The following is an 18,398-nucleotide window of genomic DNA, read 5'->3' on the forward strand; positions in this document are numbered from 1 at the left end:
TGACTGACCCAGGGTCACAGAGCTATTAAGTGCCTGAGACAGAAAGTGAGCTCAGATCCTTTAGCTTCAAATCTGACTCATTTCCTTCCTTCCTTCCTTCCTTCCTTCCTTCCTTCCTTCCTTCCTTCCTTCCTTCCTTCCTTCCTTCCTTCCTTCCTTCCTTCCTTCCTTCCTTCCTTCCTTCCTTCCTTCCTTCCTTCCTTCTTTCCTTCCTTCCTTCCTTCCTTCCTTCCTTCCTTCCTTTCTTCTTTCCTTCCTTCCTTCCTTCCTTCCTTCCCTCCCTCTCTCCCTCCCTTCTCTCTCTCTCTCTCTCTCTCTCTCTCTCTCTCTCTCTCTCTCTCTCTCTCTCTCTCTCTCTCTCTCTCTCTCTCTCTTTTCTTTCTTTCTTTCTTTTTTCTATCTTATTCTTGTTCTCCTCCTCCTCCTCCTCCTCCCCCTCTTTCTCTTTCTTCAAATACCTCTTACTTTTTGGCTTAGTATCAATTCTAAGAGAGAAAAGTGGCAATAGCTAGGCAATTGGGTCTAAGTGACTTGCCCAGGGTCACACAGCTGTGAAGTACCTGAGGCCAGATTTGATCCCAGATCCTCCTGACTCTAGTCCTGGCACCCTATTCACTGTACCATCTTGCCGTCCCTCTGTTGTTCCTAATTGCATGGAAAACTATAGGTTGAAGGATTTAATGTGAAAGCAATTCACTCAGAAGGCATAGCATTAAATAGTTTGATCTGGACCTTTTATCCCAAAGACTCACATAGACTTCATCTCTGAAGACTGACATATTCTTAAAATATTATGGAAGGGGGATTGGCTTACACATTACACATAATGAAGAAGTACATTATACTAACTGCTACTGGTAGGCATGATTAATCAGAGGAGGAAAACATCAAAGCTCCGTAAAGAAGACCTCCTGTCAAGGGGTAGCTAGATAGCTCAGTGGATAGAGAGCCAGGCCTCCAGACAGGTCCTGGGTTCAAATTTGAACTCCTACACTTCCTAGCTATGTGACCTTCAATCACTTAACCTCAAATGCCCAGCTCTTGCTGGTTTTCTCCCTTGTAACCAATAGTAAGTATTGATTCTAAGACAGAAGATAAAGGTTTAAAAAAAAGAATACCTCTCATTCTAGCAAGATTGGGCTCCTCCTCATATCTTCTTTTACTTCCCTTTGTGTTTACCAATCTGACTTCTGGTTTGCCTTCATTGCTTTAGACTAATAACTCTTACAGAAGTAAGATATTATTACTCTTTTCTTTAGCTTTCTGTTTATAAAAAGTTATAAAAATCATAAATAATCAGACTAGTTGGCCAATTTTTAAAATTATTTTTTCTCTAAGGAAAATCACACCTTTAAGAGGTAAAATATTTTTCTAAGACATATATGAAAGTCAGTCAATAAATATTTATTAAATACATACTGTATGCCAAATACTGTGCTAAGTTCTAGGAATACAGAAAAAGGCAAAGTCTTTGCCCTTAAGCAGCTCACAATCTGGGGCAGCTGGGTGGCTCAGTGGATTGAGAGCCAAGTCTAGAGACAGGAAGTCCTGGTTCAAATCTGGTCTCAGATACTTCCCAGCTGTGTGACCCTGGGCAAGTCACTTGACCCCCATTGCCTAGCCCTTACCACTCTTCTGCTTTAGAACCAATACACAGTATTGATTCTAAGATGGAAGGTAGGGGTTTAAAAAAAAGCTCACAATCTAATGGTGGGGATAATTAAAAATAAATTTATACAGGATAAATTTGAAATAATTAGTGGAGGGAAAGTACTAGAATGGAGATTAGTAAATGCTTCTTAAAGAATGTGGGATTCTGGCTGGACCTGAAAGAAGGCCAAGAAGTCAGGAGGCAGAGGTGAAGATGTTCAAATAAGAAGAATTCTGCACTTCTCAATCCATCCTTACCGTACTCACACTGGCACATGTTCTGAGGGGGAAGGAACATTTTGAAAACCATTAAATTATGCTTAAATAATACTTATATTCACAATATGTAATTGCTTGTTTAAAGGCACCCTTATACTTTGAAGAAGTCCTTTAGTGAAATGAAAACATAGTGAGCTTTGCTCCTAAGGATTGAAATAGAAAACTTCATAAAGAACATAAGATCTTATATATATATATATATATATATATATATATATATATATATATATATATATATATATATGCTTATACTCATTGAGAAATGAAGATCGATATTGACCCTTTTGGATTCCATTGACCAAACTCTAAGATGTTTTCTCATTTTCCTCAATGATTTTAGCACCTGAATTAGGGTTCCTCTTTACCTTAACTCCTTCAATAATTCTCAGCAACTTCATTATTTACTTATGACCTTTGTCCTTGAGGCTCAGCCTCCACTCTACTTCAGCTACTCTTTGAGTACTCATTGGTAATGGCTTAAATCTCACCATCATTCAAAATTCCAAAATAATAAGCTCCCCGCCCCACCTTCTAATCACTCTTTTTGTTCTTTTGCCCTCATTCCTTCTGTAGTTGCCTTCTATTTTTATTGAAAACTTTCATCCTTTGATCCCTCATGATCCTTTACAACTCACCCCCTACTATGACTTTGCTTTTCAACCTTTACATATGGTACTGCTGTTCTTAAACTGGCTTCCTGTGCGACGTGGGAATCTTGTTTCCCTGACCTCTTTCCGTACCTACCCTGATAGCCTCTCATTCTGAGTAATTCCCAGCAACTGTGGGAAAATACTGTCATTTGAAAATTTATCTCTTACTCTCTAACTCACTCTTGAAAAAATTCCCTTCAAATCTTCTCTTCTCTTCCCAAGCTCCCACCTCTACTGCTACCCTCTCTCTTAGAAGATGATCTCACTTTCTTCTTTACCAGGAAAGGCTGAGACAAATTCTCTTATTCAATGTTCTTCATGTCTCAGATCCTCTCTTTCCTCATCTCTTTGTTCCTTTAGTCCTGTTGTCACAAAGAATATGATGGTAGTTCCCTGTGGATCATCACTCCTCTATCTCTGACAACTCTCTTCCATTTCCTTAAGGACCTCATTCCATCTCCTCTTCACTCCTTCCCTGTCTACCAGCTCCCTTGCCCTTCTGCATATATTTTTAGCTTTTTCCTATTCTGAAAGGTAATACCTTAACCATATTACTTTATCCCCTAAGCTATTGCCCTAGTAATGCCACAGAACAGAGGTCTGGATACAATGCTTGTGGATCTGACTAAGGTCTTTGATACTGTCAATCAAAAAGGCTTGTAGAAGATCCTGGCAAAATGTGGTACTGTACTCCAGCGTCATGACAGCGTGCTTGCATGGGCTCTGGATAGTGGATCATCCTGTCACGCTTTCCAGTGGAGAGAAGCAGGGCTGTGTTTGCTCGTGGGCTTGATGTCTTGGGAATGTTGTCCCGTACTTCCAGAAGCATGAAAACCACATTGAGGTAAGCTACCACACTGGTGGTACATCACTTACCTCAGAAAGGCTACAAGCCAAGGCTGAAGTGGAAAGGGAGCTGGTATACCCCCTTCTTTCAGATGGTTGTGTCCTCAAGGCAGCTTTGGAGACTGAAATGCCACAGAGCATGGACTGATTCTCTGGTGCTCCTGATCGTTTGGGCCCAACCACGAACATGAAGAAACCAGCCAGTGCCACCCCATTCACACAGGAATCTGTTGTTTAGAGCCAATGGAAACTTTTGGAATGGATAAGTTTACTGCCCGTGGCAGAATTGAATGATATGTAGATGATGAAGCTGACTCGTACATTTCCAGAAGTAGCTCAATGTTTGAATTGCTTTAGGAAGATTCTGAAGATCACCTGGCAAGGGAAAGCACTGGGCATGGAGGTCATTTCTCAAGCTAAACGGTCAAGCATTCGAATTCTACCTCAGAGGGCACAGCTCCAATGGGGAGAGCACATTGTTTGAATGCTAACTGTACGTTTGCCTAAAAGCCTCTGTCATGGAGAACATAAACAAAGACATCAAAGACATCAAAAGAAGTGACACAGGGACAAGGGTCTCCCTGAAGACCTTTTCTAACAATTGTGAGGCTTGGGAGATATTAGGCAGGACTGTCCAGCCCGGCATTCCTGCATTAAGGAAGGCACTGTGTCCCAAATATGCAAATGAGCTATTTGTGCCCAGCATGTGGTAGACCCTTCCAGACTCACATGGTGTGATCAGCTATAGTCCGAGACATTGTGCATTGACTCCAACATAGTAATGTCGTTTTGTTCCTCTTTGAATACGAAGGACAGCAACTAACCGGTCTTTTTCCTTCATCGATAAACATCTGGTCTGCAACGCATGCCTCCATTTTCCTACCAGCATTCACTCTTCAATCTCCTTGCTGTCACTTTGCTGAAACTTCTCTTTCTAAACAGACAATTTTTACTTGCCAAGTTCATTTCTTAGTTTTCCTTTCATTTTCTATAGCATTTGTCCTTGTTGGCCCCTTCTCCCCTTCCTTATTTTATCTTAGCCCTTGACTTTTTCATTTCTTGATTTTTTCATTTTTTATTGTCATTCAAAACACATTTCCATATTGGTCATTGTTGTTAGAGTGCACTCATTCATAAGCCAAACTCCAAAATAAAACTGAAGATACATTGAAGTGAAAGATGACTCCAACAGTTCTTTCTCTGGAGATGGACAGAATTCCCCATCATCGGTCTTTCAGCATTATCCTAGATCATTGCTCACAGTAGATCATCATACAAGATTGCTCTTATTGTGTGCCATGTTCTCCCAGTTCTGCTTATTTCGCTCTGCATCAGTTCCTGTGGATCTTTCCACCCTTTTTCCTGAAACCATCTTGCTTATCATTCCACAGAGCACAATAGTATTCCATTACATGTACCACAGTTTGTTCAGCCATTCCCCAATGGATGGACATCCCCTCAGTTTCCAATTCTTTGCCACCACATAAAGAGCAGCTATAAATATTTTTATACAAGTAGGTTCTTTCCCCCTTTTTATTATCTTTGACTCTCCCTTGGCTTTCTAAGCACTATTCTGTAAGGACAATATTCTCTACAAGATTATTGTTTGTTATATACAGTCTGAGAAAGATCGTATTTTTATTGAGCCTTGTTCCATTCAAAAATATTTTCTTTTTTTTAGGTAGAATTTTTTCCCTAGAATTGCCACTCATTCAGTATGTTTCCATGACTATCTATTCTAGTTACCTATATTTTGTTCTCCTTTTAGGTGAAGGGGATTAACAATAAGGTCTGTGGTTACTTAAGCAAGTCTGTTCCTTTCAAAGGTCATAGAATATCTTCTTAAGGCCTTCCCCCTCTACCAGTGTTCCTTGATATTTTTCTGATACCATGTAAGATAGCTAAGTGGTGTAGTAGATAGTGATGGACTTTGAGTCAGAAAGATCTGAATTCTAATCCTACCATAAACATTTATTAGTATGTGACCCTGTCCAAGTCATTCAAACTCTCTTAGCTCCAGTTTCCCTGTGTATAAAATGGGTATAATAACACATACCTCACAGGGCTGTTATGAAGAGCCCACATTCTTCTGGGAGGACAGAATATATACATAGCTAAGTAATAAAAATATAATTTGAAAGAGAGAGCAGTAATAAGAGGAGATGGGTTGAGGATGAGAAAAGGCACTATGGCAGAGTATGTCCTTGAGCTGGCCTTGAAGGATTCAAAGAAGTTGAGGGGAGGATGGAATGCATCCAAGAGTGTGGAGTAGCCTATACATGTGGAGGTAGAAGGGAGAATGCTGGGGTCAGGGAACAAATAAATCTTTTGTGCCGAAAAAATTGGATTCACTTAGGGGAATAATGTGAAATAATTCTAGAAAGGTTGGAGAGAGCTAGACTATGGAGAATTTCAAATGCCAAGCTAAGGAATTTTTACTTTATCCTAGGGGTATTTGGGAGCCACAGAAGATTCTTGAGCAGCAAGGTGATATGATCCTAAGTGCATTTTTTTATTTGGTCATTTGAACCATGTCCAACTCTTTGTAACCCCATTTGAGGTTTCCTTAGCTGAGGTACTAGAATGGTTTACCATTTTCTTCTCCAGCTGTTACAGATGAGAAAACTGAGGCAAACTTGTCTAGGGTCACACAGTTAGTAAATGTTTGAGATCAGATTTGAACTCAGGCCTTCCTGATTCCAGGGCTGTGCTCTATCCACTGTGCCACTTCACCGTTCAAATGCATTTTAGGAACATTCTTTTGCCAGCTGTGTGGATATTGTATTGGAAAAATGAGAGACTAGAATCAGGCACAACTCGGAGAAGAGGTAATCAAAGTATGAATTATGGGATAGTCATTTATCTAGAGACAAGGGGATAAGTATTAGAGATGTGAAGGCAGAGTTAACAAGATTTATCAATTGATTAGTCATAGAGAGATAAGGGATAATGAAAAGTCCAGGATGGCTCTGAGATTATGAACCTGCCTAACTAGAACAGAAAAGGGAAGTCTGATGGAGGAATAGGTTTAGGGAACAAAGTAGTACATGGCGGTAAATGAAATCATGTACTCTTTAATATGAGTGTTAATCAACTCAAAATTCTGGAAGAAGAGACTCCACATTGTCCGGAGGGCTGGTTTGAACTGGTGAATATAAGCAGAGTAGCTCTCGGATTCTTCCTTTTAGTGATTTTAATTCAATTCAAAGCAAATAAGCATTTAATGAAATGTTTGCATGTCTAAAATGGTGCTTCTTACTCCACATTTAAAGAGTCAGGAACCACCCCCAAATGCCCTTTCTCGCTTTTTCATGATCCTTTTTCTCTCCTCTGATAATTTATTCAGTCTCCATTCCCTACTTCCAGCTAATCCTCAACAAAGCTATACTCTAGGAAATGGTGAGGGTCATATTTGGGCAAACACAGAGTTGAAAAGGAACTTATTCTGGTTCTCTTCTTGATCCTTATTTGAATTTGAAATGAAATTGAATAATGTTAGTGGGAAGATTCCTTAATAAGTAACATATATTGGACATACATTGTGTGTGAAGGCAATTGGCAGCATGGTATTTTGGCTGTCTGAATAAAAGGGACAGTTTAGTGGTGTGGATGAGACTAATGCCAAAATAAAGTAAAATCTCCATTAAAGACGCTTTCCTGAAATGTAGGGATAGGGACTAGACCTATGACTTCATTAGTAGAGTCTGGGGGAATCTTAGGTGAGAAAATTGCTGTTTACTCATGCAGCCTGGCGCAATCTCTGCAACTTTTTGTTTTAGAATGTTACTTAGAACATTAAGAGTTAAGTGATTTGCTCAGGTCACATAGCTAGTAGTTTTAGAGATTAAACTTGAACTTGGGTCTTCTTGGCTTCCAAGCTGACTCTTTATGCCATGAATGTCCCCTCAGAGAAGTCCACAGGCACTCTTTGCTTCCTACCTGCAATGCAGCCCTGGAAGTTATCTCAGTAGGTAGAATGCTCCCCCAAATGGATTGCTCCCCTCTATATCTTCTCAGGCTCTTCTGCCTTGAGCTTCTATTACTCAAGTGTAATTCTGATGACTTTAATAGGGATCATGGAAACTGACAGAGTACACAGAAATACTTTTTCTACATCCCTTAATGAGTGAATTGATAAGATAGGAAGCAGGGAAAAGCAAAGATTGTCTTAAATGAATGGCCTGTAGTTTGGTTCATTCACTTGGTGGTTAGTAAATTCCTGCTTTATGCAAGCCAGGCTCCTGAAGGGGTTTATTTTGTTTTGGTTTTTGGTCCAAACCTGTAATTCATCCATGTAAGAAACTCTCATTGTATAAACCTTCTACTCAGCATGGGCAGCTCTTCAGTAATGTAAAATCTTAGAGCGGAGATCCTTTACCTGTTTTTTTTGTCTTGGATCCCTTTGCCAGTTTAATGAAGCCTATGAACAGACCCCCTTTTAGAATGATATTTTAAATGCATAAATGAAATGCATTACAAAGGAAACATTATATTGAAATACAGATATCTAAATATTGGGGAAAACGCCTAAACAAAGCAGGGTCAAACACCCCAGATTAAGAACCCCAGGCCTAGAGGGCGCTTTGAGAATGAGGTGACTTGCCTATTATCATACAATAATTTACCATTGACCACAGTTGAAGGGGCAAGACTTTAGCCCAGGTCTTCCTAACTCCAAAGCCAATCCCAGAGCAAAGGTGTATACACAGTAACTAATATAAAATAAACGATGATAAGAGAGGTATGAACACAATACTATGAGAGTTCAAATGATCTTTTCTATTTAGGAGAATCAGGAAAAGCTTTGGAGAATGTGGCATTGAACCTTGGCCATAAATAGGTAGGATTTCACTGGATTGAGACTGAGGGGAGGATGGGTAAGACATTTCCAGATAGAGCTAAAATGAACAAGTCTTTGAATATCATTAATCAGAAAAATATTATTAAAAACTATTTTTAAATTGTGATAGCCATTTCCTTTTTTAAGATAGTCACTGACATTACTTTAACTGTCAGACATTATAAGGATAACTTCTCCCCCCTTTTTTATAACCCTCACCTTCCTTCTTGGAATCAATACTGTGTATTGGTTCCAAGGCAGAAGTGCAGTAAGGGCTAGGCAATGGGGGTCAAGTGACTTGCCCAGGGTCACAGAGCTAGGAAGTGTCTGAGGCTAGATTTGAACCCAGGACTTCCCATCTCTGGACCTGACTCTCAATGCACTGAGCTACCCAGCTGCCCCCAAACCACCCCTTTTAACATAGTAACTACTCTTTGTAAAAGAAAATTAAATTGTTTTTATTTTTAAAAAGTAAAGAAATTTAATTGAGTGTCAAACTCCTAAATGAAGAGTTTTGGGTTTTAGTCAACATTTACATAGGTAGAAATCCAGATCATTGATCCTTTCCCTATTATAAAGTCATTTATAATCCTTAGATGAAATATTTTTTGCATCAATAGAATATACAGAGAGAAATGCTCAGTCATTTGAGATCTGCTACTATTTTTCAAAATACATTATTTTAAATAATGAAAAATTCTATTTTATTTCCACAGAGCTATTTTTTAAAAAAAGCATTTGATAGGGCTGGAAAGTGATTCAGTGGATAGAAAGCCAGGCTTGGAGGTAGGACATCTTGGGTTCAAATCTGACCTCAGACACTTCCTAGTTTATATGACTATGGGCAAGCCACTTTACCTCAATTGCCTAGCCTTTATTGCTCTTCTGCCTTCTGTAATTGAAAATGGGTTTGACAAATATAAGAATTAAAAAAAAAATTATTGTGGTTGCCATTTATAAAATTAACTCTTAAGTCACGAGCCTGTTAGCAGCTTTAGTAGTTTTATTACAGCAGGGTAGAGATAGTAAATAGGGAAATGTAGGAAGGCAATAGGGGTATTGTTTAGCCTACCACTCTAAATCTGCTCTGAAGAAATCTTTAGCCTACCACTCTAAGTCTGCTCTGAAGAAATCTAACTCACTCCCCAACAAAGTTCCAATGCAGAAGTACAATGCAGAAAAATCCAATGCAGAGACACCAACTCAGAGGTCCTCCCTCAGCAAGAGCCACCAGCACAGCAGAAACAGAAAAAATGGTTACTCAGAATGCTCTTGACTGGCTTTTATAAGCAGTTTTCTCCATGTCACTTTCTGTCTCTCTGGTTTCTCCTTCCTTTCACTGTGGGCTGATCTATCACATCTCAGGAACCAATCAAAGTCTCCCAATTTGCCTAGCACTGCCCAGGAGTCAGTGTTTGTGGGACCCACTTCCTGTCCTCTGAGGGTATGAACTCTTATGAAAAAGATTCACAGATTCCTGACTAAGTTAAAAGGGTGGAGCACTCCAAGTACTTGATTAAGTTTAAGATAAAAAAAAATTCCTTTTCATACTTGGAACCTATAAGATGGAAGGTAAGATTTTTTTTAAATCATTTGATAACATTGGTAAGTTTCTTCTATGTTGAATTAACTATAAACTTGTTTTTCCCTGATCTTTTCCTTTCACAAATGAACACTTAAAAATTTGCCTGGATAAATGTAGGCTATGGTATTTCAAATGTATTTGCTTTCTAGAAGAGAATCTTTGTACTACATATAGATAAAGAGAAGGAAAGGAAGAAAGGGAAGGAAGGAAAAAAGAGGGAAAGGAATAGAGAGGGGAGGAAGGAGGGAAAGAAGGAAGGAAGGAAGGAAGGAAGGAAGGAAGGAAGGAAGGAAGGAAGGAAGGAAGGAAGGAAGATAGAAAGGAAAGAAGGAAGGAAGGAAAGAAGGAAGAAAATTAAGGAGTCATACCTTTATTTGGTTTGGGCAGTCAACTCAATCTAAGAGCAAGACATATCTTATACTTCCAAGAATAAAAGGTAAAGACCAAGTGGGCCATATGTGGTAAACCTTAATGCAGAGCCAACATATCCAAATATGCAAACTTCAGCAAGCTTAGTGGGCTAGTACAGAAGCATTCATCTGCAGTGAGTGGGACTCACTTGCTGACATTTTTAGACAAATGCTTGATGATATGAATGCCAGGATAGTTAGGTCCATTGCCCCTATCAAAACAGCATTCAGCAGAAATTACTGTTCATTGAGAGCCCTTTATCTTCATGCTGCATTCAGGTATCTGAAAATATGGTAGAATGACTACATCAGCACCATAACCAGCAATTTGACTCAGACTATGGTCAACATGACCGTGATTGCTAGCATTATTCCCTTCATCTCTCTCCTTCCTTATTTTCCATCTTCTGGCCCCCAAATGTAGGCAGGGATGCTCAGATTTATTCTACGTGACATTGCTGAAACTTGATAGTCAGTTATAGAGTATTGCTAATGTCTACTTTCTTCATGTAATCCTCTTGGCCATATGCCTTCTAGTTGATAAGGTAGTAGCAGTGTCCTCTCATCTACTGATAACTCAATTTCTTTTGAATCATTTATTCTATCATCTGTTCTGGATGTATCAGAATTTAGCATTGTGTTGTTGATTAGGGTATCCCAGAGAAAGTACAAGCTTAAGGTAGGAAACATAAATTGAGTGGCTTTTAAATGTCTTCATTCTTTTAACATCATAGTTTGCTTTGTTAGATATGAAATGCAAACTTGTTGTCTTTGTCAAGACAAACCTAGGAATTATATGAACACAATTACAAAACACTCTTCACACAAAGTCAAATCTAAATAATTATAAAAACATTAACTGCTCATGGGTAGACAGAATCAATTTAATAAAAATGACAATTCTACCTAAATTAGTTTACCTATTTAGTCCTGTACCAAACTACTAAAATTTTATTTCATTGACCTGGAAAAAATAATAACAAAATTAATCTGGAAGACCAAAAGTTGAATCATAACAAGGGAAATAATATTAAAATGTGAAGGAAGGTAGCCTAGCAGTGCCATATCTCAAACTGTATTACAAAGTAATAATCATCAAAACATCTGGTATTGGCTAAGAAATAAAGAAGAGCATCAATGAAATAGATTAGGTATACAACATAACAGTGACAAATGATCAGAGTAACCTAATGTTTGATAAACTCCAAGATTCAAGCTTTGGGGAGAAAAACTCAGTATTTGACAAAAGCTGCTGGAAAAACTGGAAAACAGTATGGCAGAAGCTAGATATAGACCAGCATCTCACACCATATACCAAGATAAATTCAAAATGGATAAATGGATTAAATAAAGGGTGATAACATAAGCAAATGAGACAGAATAATCTGCCTGTAAAACCTATGAATAAGGGAAGACTTTGTGAATAAATGAGAGATAGAGAGCATTACAAGATATAAAATGGATAATTTTGATTACATTAAACTAAAAGTTTTGCACAAAGATTAGAAAGGGAACAAAAAAATGGGGAAAATTTATAGCAAGTGTCTCTGACAAAGGTCTCATTTCTCAAATATTTAGAGACTAGGGTCAAATTTATCAGATTACAAAGCATTCCCCAATTGATAAATGGTCAAAAGGATGTGAATAGGCATTTCTCAGATGAAGAAACTAAAAATACCTATAGTCAAATAAAAAAAGCTGCAAATCTTTATTGATTAGAGAAATGCAAAGTAAAACAACTACTAGATACCACCTCACCCCTATCAGATTGCCTAATATGACAAAAAATGGAAAAATGATAAATGTTTGCAGGGATGTGGAAAAATTGGAACACCAATACACTGTTAATGGAATTGTGAATGGATACAACCATTTTGGAGAGCAATCTGGAACCACATCAAAGGCTATAAAGCCATGCATACCTTTTGACCCAGCAATATACACTACAAAGAGATCAAAGAAAGGGGGAAAGGACCTATTTGTCTCATAACATTTATAACCACTCTTTTTGTGGTAGTAAAGAATTGGAAATGGAAGAGATATCCCATCAGAATTGGGGAATGACTGAACAAGTTGTGCTACATATATGTATATGCATATACATATATGTAATGGAATATTATTGTGCTATAAGAAATGACTAACAACAATTTCAGAAAAACCTGGATTTGTAGGAACTGATGCAAAGTGAAGTAAGCAGAACTAAGAGAACATTGTACCTAGTAACAGCCATATTGTTAGATGATTTACTGTGAAGGACCTAACTATTACCAGCAATGCAAGATTCTAAGATAGCGCCAAGGGACTTCTGATGAAAAAGGCTATGTACTCTATGTTTCTTCTTCCACAAGAAAACAAACATGTAATGCATGATTTAAAAAAAAAAGAAAAATAGAAATGAGCATCATTAGAACTTTTCCTATACTGTGAGCTCCATGAAGTCAGTGATCACATCTTTTCCAAACTTTCTCTCTCTCAGCATGTAGCATAGTTATTGACAATGTTTTTAATTTGCTTACTCTATTTCCTCATTGATTTGCCTTGAGAAACTGTTGTAAACAGTAGCTGAACTCAGAGGTGTCTTATTATAAGTGTTGTCAATATTGTCCATGACCATCATCTGATATAACTCAAGACTGCCTCATCAGGGATCATTTTCCAAAAGGAAGTACCATGCCATAGGTGGAGGGCAGGCGATGTTAGCGGTAGGAGAGTATTTCAATATATGTGTGTGTTATGACTGGGACCCAGTTATTTTGGACTGGGGCCAATGGTCCCTAATCTAGAACTATATATAAGTTCTCTCTCTCTATATATATAACTAGAAATATATATAAGACACTTTTTCTTCATTTCAGCTCTGAATTATATTGCTGGAGCCATCTTTTAGCATGCAAAGGTCACTCTATCTCTATGATTTCTAAGTCCAGCCTTTCTGAATATCCCATGACCTTTTCTTCTACTAGACCAGACAGTTCTTGATAGTCATTTCTCCATAGTAACTGCCTTCTTTATAATCTTCTTTCACCAAAGTGATATATCTCATTTTGTTTCCAGGGCCTAAAACATGTAATTCCTTGATGACTTCAAAATCAACTGCTTATCATCCCACAACTTTTCCCTCCTTTCTTTCCTTAGAAGATCAGGCAAAGGTCAATTCCAAGTATAATATATAGGAGGCTACATTTTAAAACATCAACATCTTTCATATAAATCTGTGGAATTATCCAGGCAGGAATTCTTGCTTTATGACTGACCTCCAAACTAGTCTTTCCTATATAGTACTGGTGCCAATCCCTGGAAAGGTGCCATAATGAAAGCATAGCCCATAGTGGTATTGATATTGTCTCACCCTTACTTTAATTGTCTTGGAATTCATTTACTTTGTACTACCAGGAAATAATTCTGTGCACTTTCTAGTCTCTGGCTTTTTGGCCCCCCTCTTCTCCTCTCTCCCTCTGAGGCATTCCAAATATATGAGTTCCTCTAGGGTCAGAGGGAAGGGATACCCATTACTCTTTAAATAACTCCTGGATGATCTACTTTTATTCATTACCTTGGCAATGGCCACACCCATTGGTGCAGTTCCAATATATTGTCTACTGTATTTTGCTGCTGGTGGGAGGGAGTGCCCTTTGGAACATTGTTCTTTGCTTCATTTGAAAATGTTTAGAATAATTTTGTTGTCTATCCAGAACTACTTAGGTAACCTTGACCTATCCTCTGTGTGAATGTATATATGTGTGTATATCTATCTAAAACCTATCTATTCTTGTTCTAATATAGATAGTTTTCTTATTGATGTAGCCTAAATGGAAACTGTTTCTAGCATGTTTAAGAAACAATCATAAAAATACATTTCAGGTGGTAAAAGAGATACAATAGAAAGCAATGTGGTATAGTGAAAAGAGCTTATTTTTGAGTTTAGCTTTGAATCTTACCTTTGCCACTTTCTAGATATGTGACTTTGGGCTTGTATTTTACCTCTCGGTTTTCTTATCTATAAAATGAGGTACAAATAATATTTGTACTACCCACCTCCACAAGATAGTAAGGAAAGTCATGAACATTTAAGTACTATATATGAGTTATAATCATTGACTCATATTGACAAAAGAATGCTGAGAGACAAATCATTTCAAATAAAATGCATTATTTTCTCAAAAGCAAAGAAAAAGCTCAAGTAAAAAAGAAACTATAACTTTTATAGGAAGCAACTTACCAATGGAAGGAACATGAGAGAGACAACTAAATCTTCTTTTCTAGGTTATATAAATACAGAAATAAGAAGAAAATGGTCAGCACCTTCCTCACTGATGGAATATATGGCTTAGTGAGTGTTAAGAAACTTGCTAGAAGGTGGGGAGATGAGATGGTTGAGGTGAATAGATGTGATTTATGGAAGAGATGAGTATAAAATAAAATTTTGAAGGAGGAAAGGGCCATGCATGACTTACCTTATGATGCACTTTGGGTTGAGGTTTTTGGTTAATTTGATTCTGAGCACATTGGTAGTGGTCAGCTCTGGTTTGTTGTTCAAAGATAATCAATATTCTTTGGAGTGATCCCAGAAAGAAAAAAGGCTGTTCCCCAAACACAACTCGAGGAGGAGGTTGTTATTTTGGACCGGATATTACCAACCAGATACTGAATAAGTTTGCCCTGAAGATGATTATCAGGTCTCATGAATGTAAACCGGAAGGTTTTGAAATCTGCCATGATGGAAAGGTAAGATAACATGACATGTTTCTCAATAAAAACTACCGAGAGCAAGGTAAAACAAGTGTCTGAACTAAAAGTCCAAAGAAAATCTGTCCACTTATTAAGAGAGACAGGAATGAGGAGTGGGGAGGGAAAGAGAAGAGAGGGAAAAGAGGAGAAAAAAAGAGGGACAGAGGAAGAGAGAGGGGGAAGGGTAGAGGAAAAGAGAGAGAAAGAGGAGAGAGAGGTGGGGATTCAGAGGAGAAAGAGAAGAACTGGGCAATGCTTTGAAACATACAATTCATAACTTTATAGAAGAGGCTTGTTGCCTTTTGCCTTAAGCACCATTTGGTTAATCAACTTCATTTCCCTTGGAAAATTAACATTCTTGTAGATATAGGCCTGATGTAAAATATCTTTTGGCCTTTGAGGTAAAGAGGCTATCTTGACAACTATGGGTTCTGAGGATCTGGGTTGAAATCCCACCTCTGGGCATCTTCCCTGTATGACCTTGAGAAAATCACAACTTCCCCAGGTGTCAGTTTCCTCATTTATAAAATGAAAGATTTAGACTAGGTACCCCACCTTCCTGGGATCCCTTCCAATTCTAGATCTATGATATTATGATCCTATGTTCATTAAATTGAAAATAATCTAACAAAAATGATAATCTTCATAGCAGCACATTGTATTGAGTTATCTTCTTTGTTCTTACTCCAGTATGTGGTTTTTTACCCTTTGCCCTTTTCCTTTTTTTGTCAAAAGCAACATAATGCATTATCTTCATTAATCATAGAGGAGGGGTTAACTGCTTTAACTTAAGCAATAGTGGATGCTATGTTTTATGGAGAATTTGATAGTCTCTGACAAAAACTCTAGGGATGACCTTTGATGAGTTAGCAGAATCTTCGACCTGGATATACTTTTTGGATTGTTTTCTTAAGGCTTCTTTAGATTGTGAGTCCCAAAGCCTTGTATAGTAATTTAAATATTACACTGGATGAGATTGTTGTCATACCATGCAGGTAGTTCCTTCAATGATGTAAGTCACAACCTACTGTGGCTTTTGGATTTCCTTGATTTCCCTGGATATCAACGTATAACAGTGGAATGCATACTGTCCATTAATTACTCTTCACTCTCACTATATAGCTGGTCTGTCTTCTTTTTCCTTCATACAGTTCATTAATTACATACTTATCCATACTATTCAGTTAGATGAACAATGTCTAAAACTTCCTCATCTGTATTATGATATGGAATGATATGATTTATCCATTATGATGAACATATTTTAAACTATCAATAGACATTAATTATAATGTAATTATTAGAATATAACTTCTGAAGTTGTAGACATTGTCCATCTAAATGTATATCATATATAGGCTCATACAATATAAATATGTGATATGTCCATAAATACATATGTTATGATATATCTAGATCATATATCTATAAATACATGTACATTTATATTTAGGCAAATAGATAGATTTACATTTATTCTAAAAAAGAATGAGTGGACCCAGAATTGAAAAGGAAGAGGAAGACAATAGTCTGAATTACCTTCAGGTAGTAATAAAATTCCTTTCTGACCCCAAACTTCTCTCTGACACAAAGACTCATTTTTTTTAGTATCAGTATTTGACTGGTGGTATTGTATGTTATGGGACATTATATTCTCTAAAGAATTGAAATGAATATCTTTCAGAAAAGAAAGGCAAGGCAGTGATGAAGGTGAGTAGACAATAAAACACATTACAAATAAGGAATTATCAAAGTAATCTGCAGTAAACAATGCCATCAAAGAAATGTATGACCATACACATTGTTCAGATTCAGATCTCCCCAGCTAATTCTGAATGGTATCCTTCCTCTGGTAATAAAAACTGTTTGAGAAAGAAAAACTGTAGGATCATAGATGAGCTGTTGACTAAGGAATTGGGTCCTCACATTTTTCTGTGATGTCTCAATTTATATTTAAAAAATAACAGCAACAATATAAGATTACCACCATCTCACCTTCATGGTACTTTCTTCCTTATCCAAGTCTTTGTATTTACATTATCTCATTTTAACCATATCAGTCTCATAAGATGGAAATTAAGAAGGAAACAAGAAAAATGAAGTAACTTGTCTTGAGGTATGCACTAGTTAGTAATATGACTAGTGGCTAGGTTTTCTGGTGCTAAGCAAGTGATTTGATTCACAATTCTGGTGAAAAACTCAGCATCCTCAATAGTATTCCAGATTCTAAGTAGATTAGTCATTCTAAACTCCAGATTCAAAGCACTCCCCCCTTTGGACATATGAATCACTTCATTATTAAGGCAAGAGGGAGATTGGGACCCTGGAAAAATATTGATCTAAATTTATGATAGCTTTCTTAGAGGGTAGAATAACCTCAGTTTTGTTATAAAGGATGAAAGGTTTGCAAAACTGAGAGCTGCAAACCTCAGAATGAGTAATTGAAAGGAGCATGTGACTAGGGGTCACATGGGAGCCTGAGGCTAGAGATCTGAAGGAAGATTCTATGCCCAACTGACTTCTCTCCTGGAAGGTCCTGAATTTAAGGCTTGGAAGAGATTTTTCTCCTGAGACCAACAGAGGAAAGAAGTTTTTGGATCTGGCTGCTGTCAGCATCAGTAAGAAGATCTCTGGACCTGCTTGGGTATCAACCAACTGAAGATCCTGACCCATTTGATTGGACTCCTGGTGTGAGACTTGGATATTGGAAAGTTAATACTTAGCTTAATAAGATAGTTTAGATAGTTTATAGATATTGGCTTTTAAGATAAGTATAAGTATAGTTTACTCCTGAACCCTTGTTCCTTCCTACCCTTCCCAACCAATAAATTTGAATTTATTTATATGTTCCCTCTTGTTCTTTCCTCACCCCAAATCCCAGCATAACAGTTTTCAGCTTTGAAAGCAAAGATCTTTGTAATACTGAAATGAAATTGTTTACCGGTCCCTAGGTGAATGTGCATTTCCAGTCAAGTAGTTATAAGTATACTGATCAGGTAGACATTAGTTATACTCCCACCACAATGCAATTAATTGTTCTGTAATGAATAGAATAATCATTATGAAAATCTACATTTCCAAATACTTTGAGGGCATGCATAAACCCAATATTTTCTTTTTCCTTAATCAGGTTATCACATTGTTCTCTGCATCTAATTACTACGAAGAAGGCAGTAATAGAGGTGCTTACCTCAAACTGAAGAAAGATCTGATCCCTCGATTTTTCCAGTACCAATGTAGCCAAATGGTTAAATCAAAAACGCTTCATGAAAGGTACAGATATACTTTATGGTGAAAGCTAATGAATCAGAGCCCTATGCCTGCTTTATTTTGTTATGCTTCTATAAATATTCATTAATATTACCTCAAAGAACAAAATGTGGAAATGTATTCTCATAAAGAAAAAG

At 37.4% G+C, this 18,398-nt stretch overlaps 1 protein-coding gene across 5 annotated transcripts in view; it reads left to right on the forward strand.

Annotated features, from left to right (window-relative positions):
* PPEF1 (protein phosphatase with EF-hand domain 1) overlaps positions 1-18,398 on the forward strand; it is a 233,178-nt gene that overhangs the window by 177,756 nt on the left and 37,024 nt on the right. For 4 of the 5 annotated variants that reach the window (XM_056808688.1, XM_016424753.2, XM_007500822.3 and 1 more), the window contains 2 exons: positions 14,803-14,988; positions 18,122-18,264. In XM_056808688.1, coding sequence (XP_056664666.1) covers positions 14,803-14,988; positions 18,122-18,264 — 329 coding nt within the window. The remainder of the gene's footprint in view (positions 1-14,802; positions 14,989-18,121; positions 18,265-18,398) is intronic. The other variant, XM_007500823.3, reaches the window with a different exon arrangement.

This window comes from Monodelphis domestica, chromosome 8 (assembly GCF_027887165.1).
Source record: "Monodelphis domestica isolate mMonDom1 chromosome 8, mMonDom1.pri, whole genome shotgun sequence".
Taxonomy (NCBI): domain Eukaryota; kingdom Metazoa; phylum Chordata; class Mammalia; order Didelphimorphia; family Didelphidae; genus Monodelphis; species Monodelphis domestica.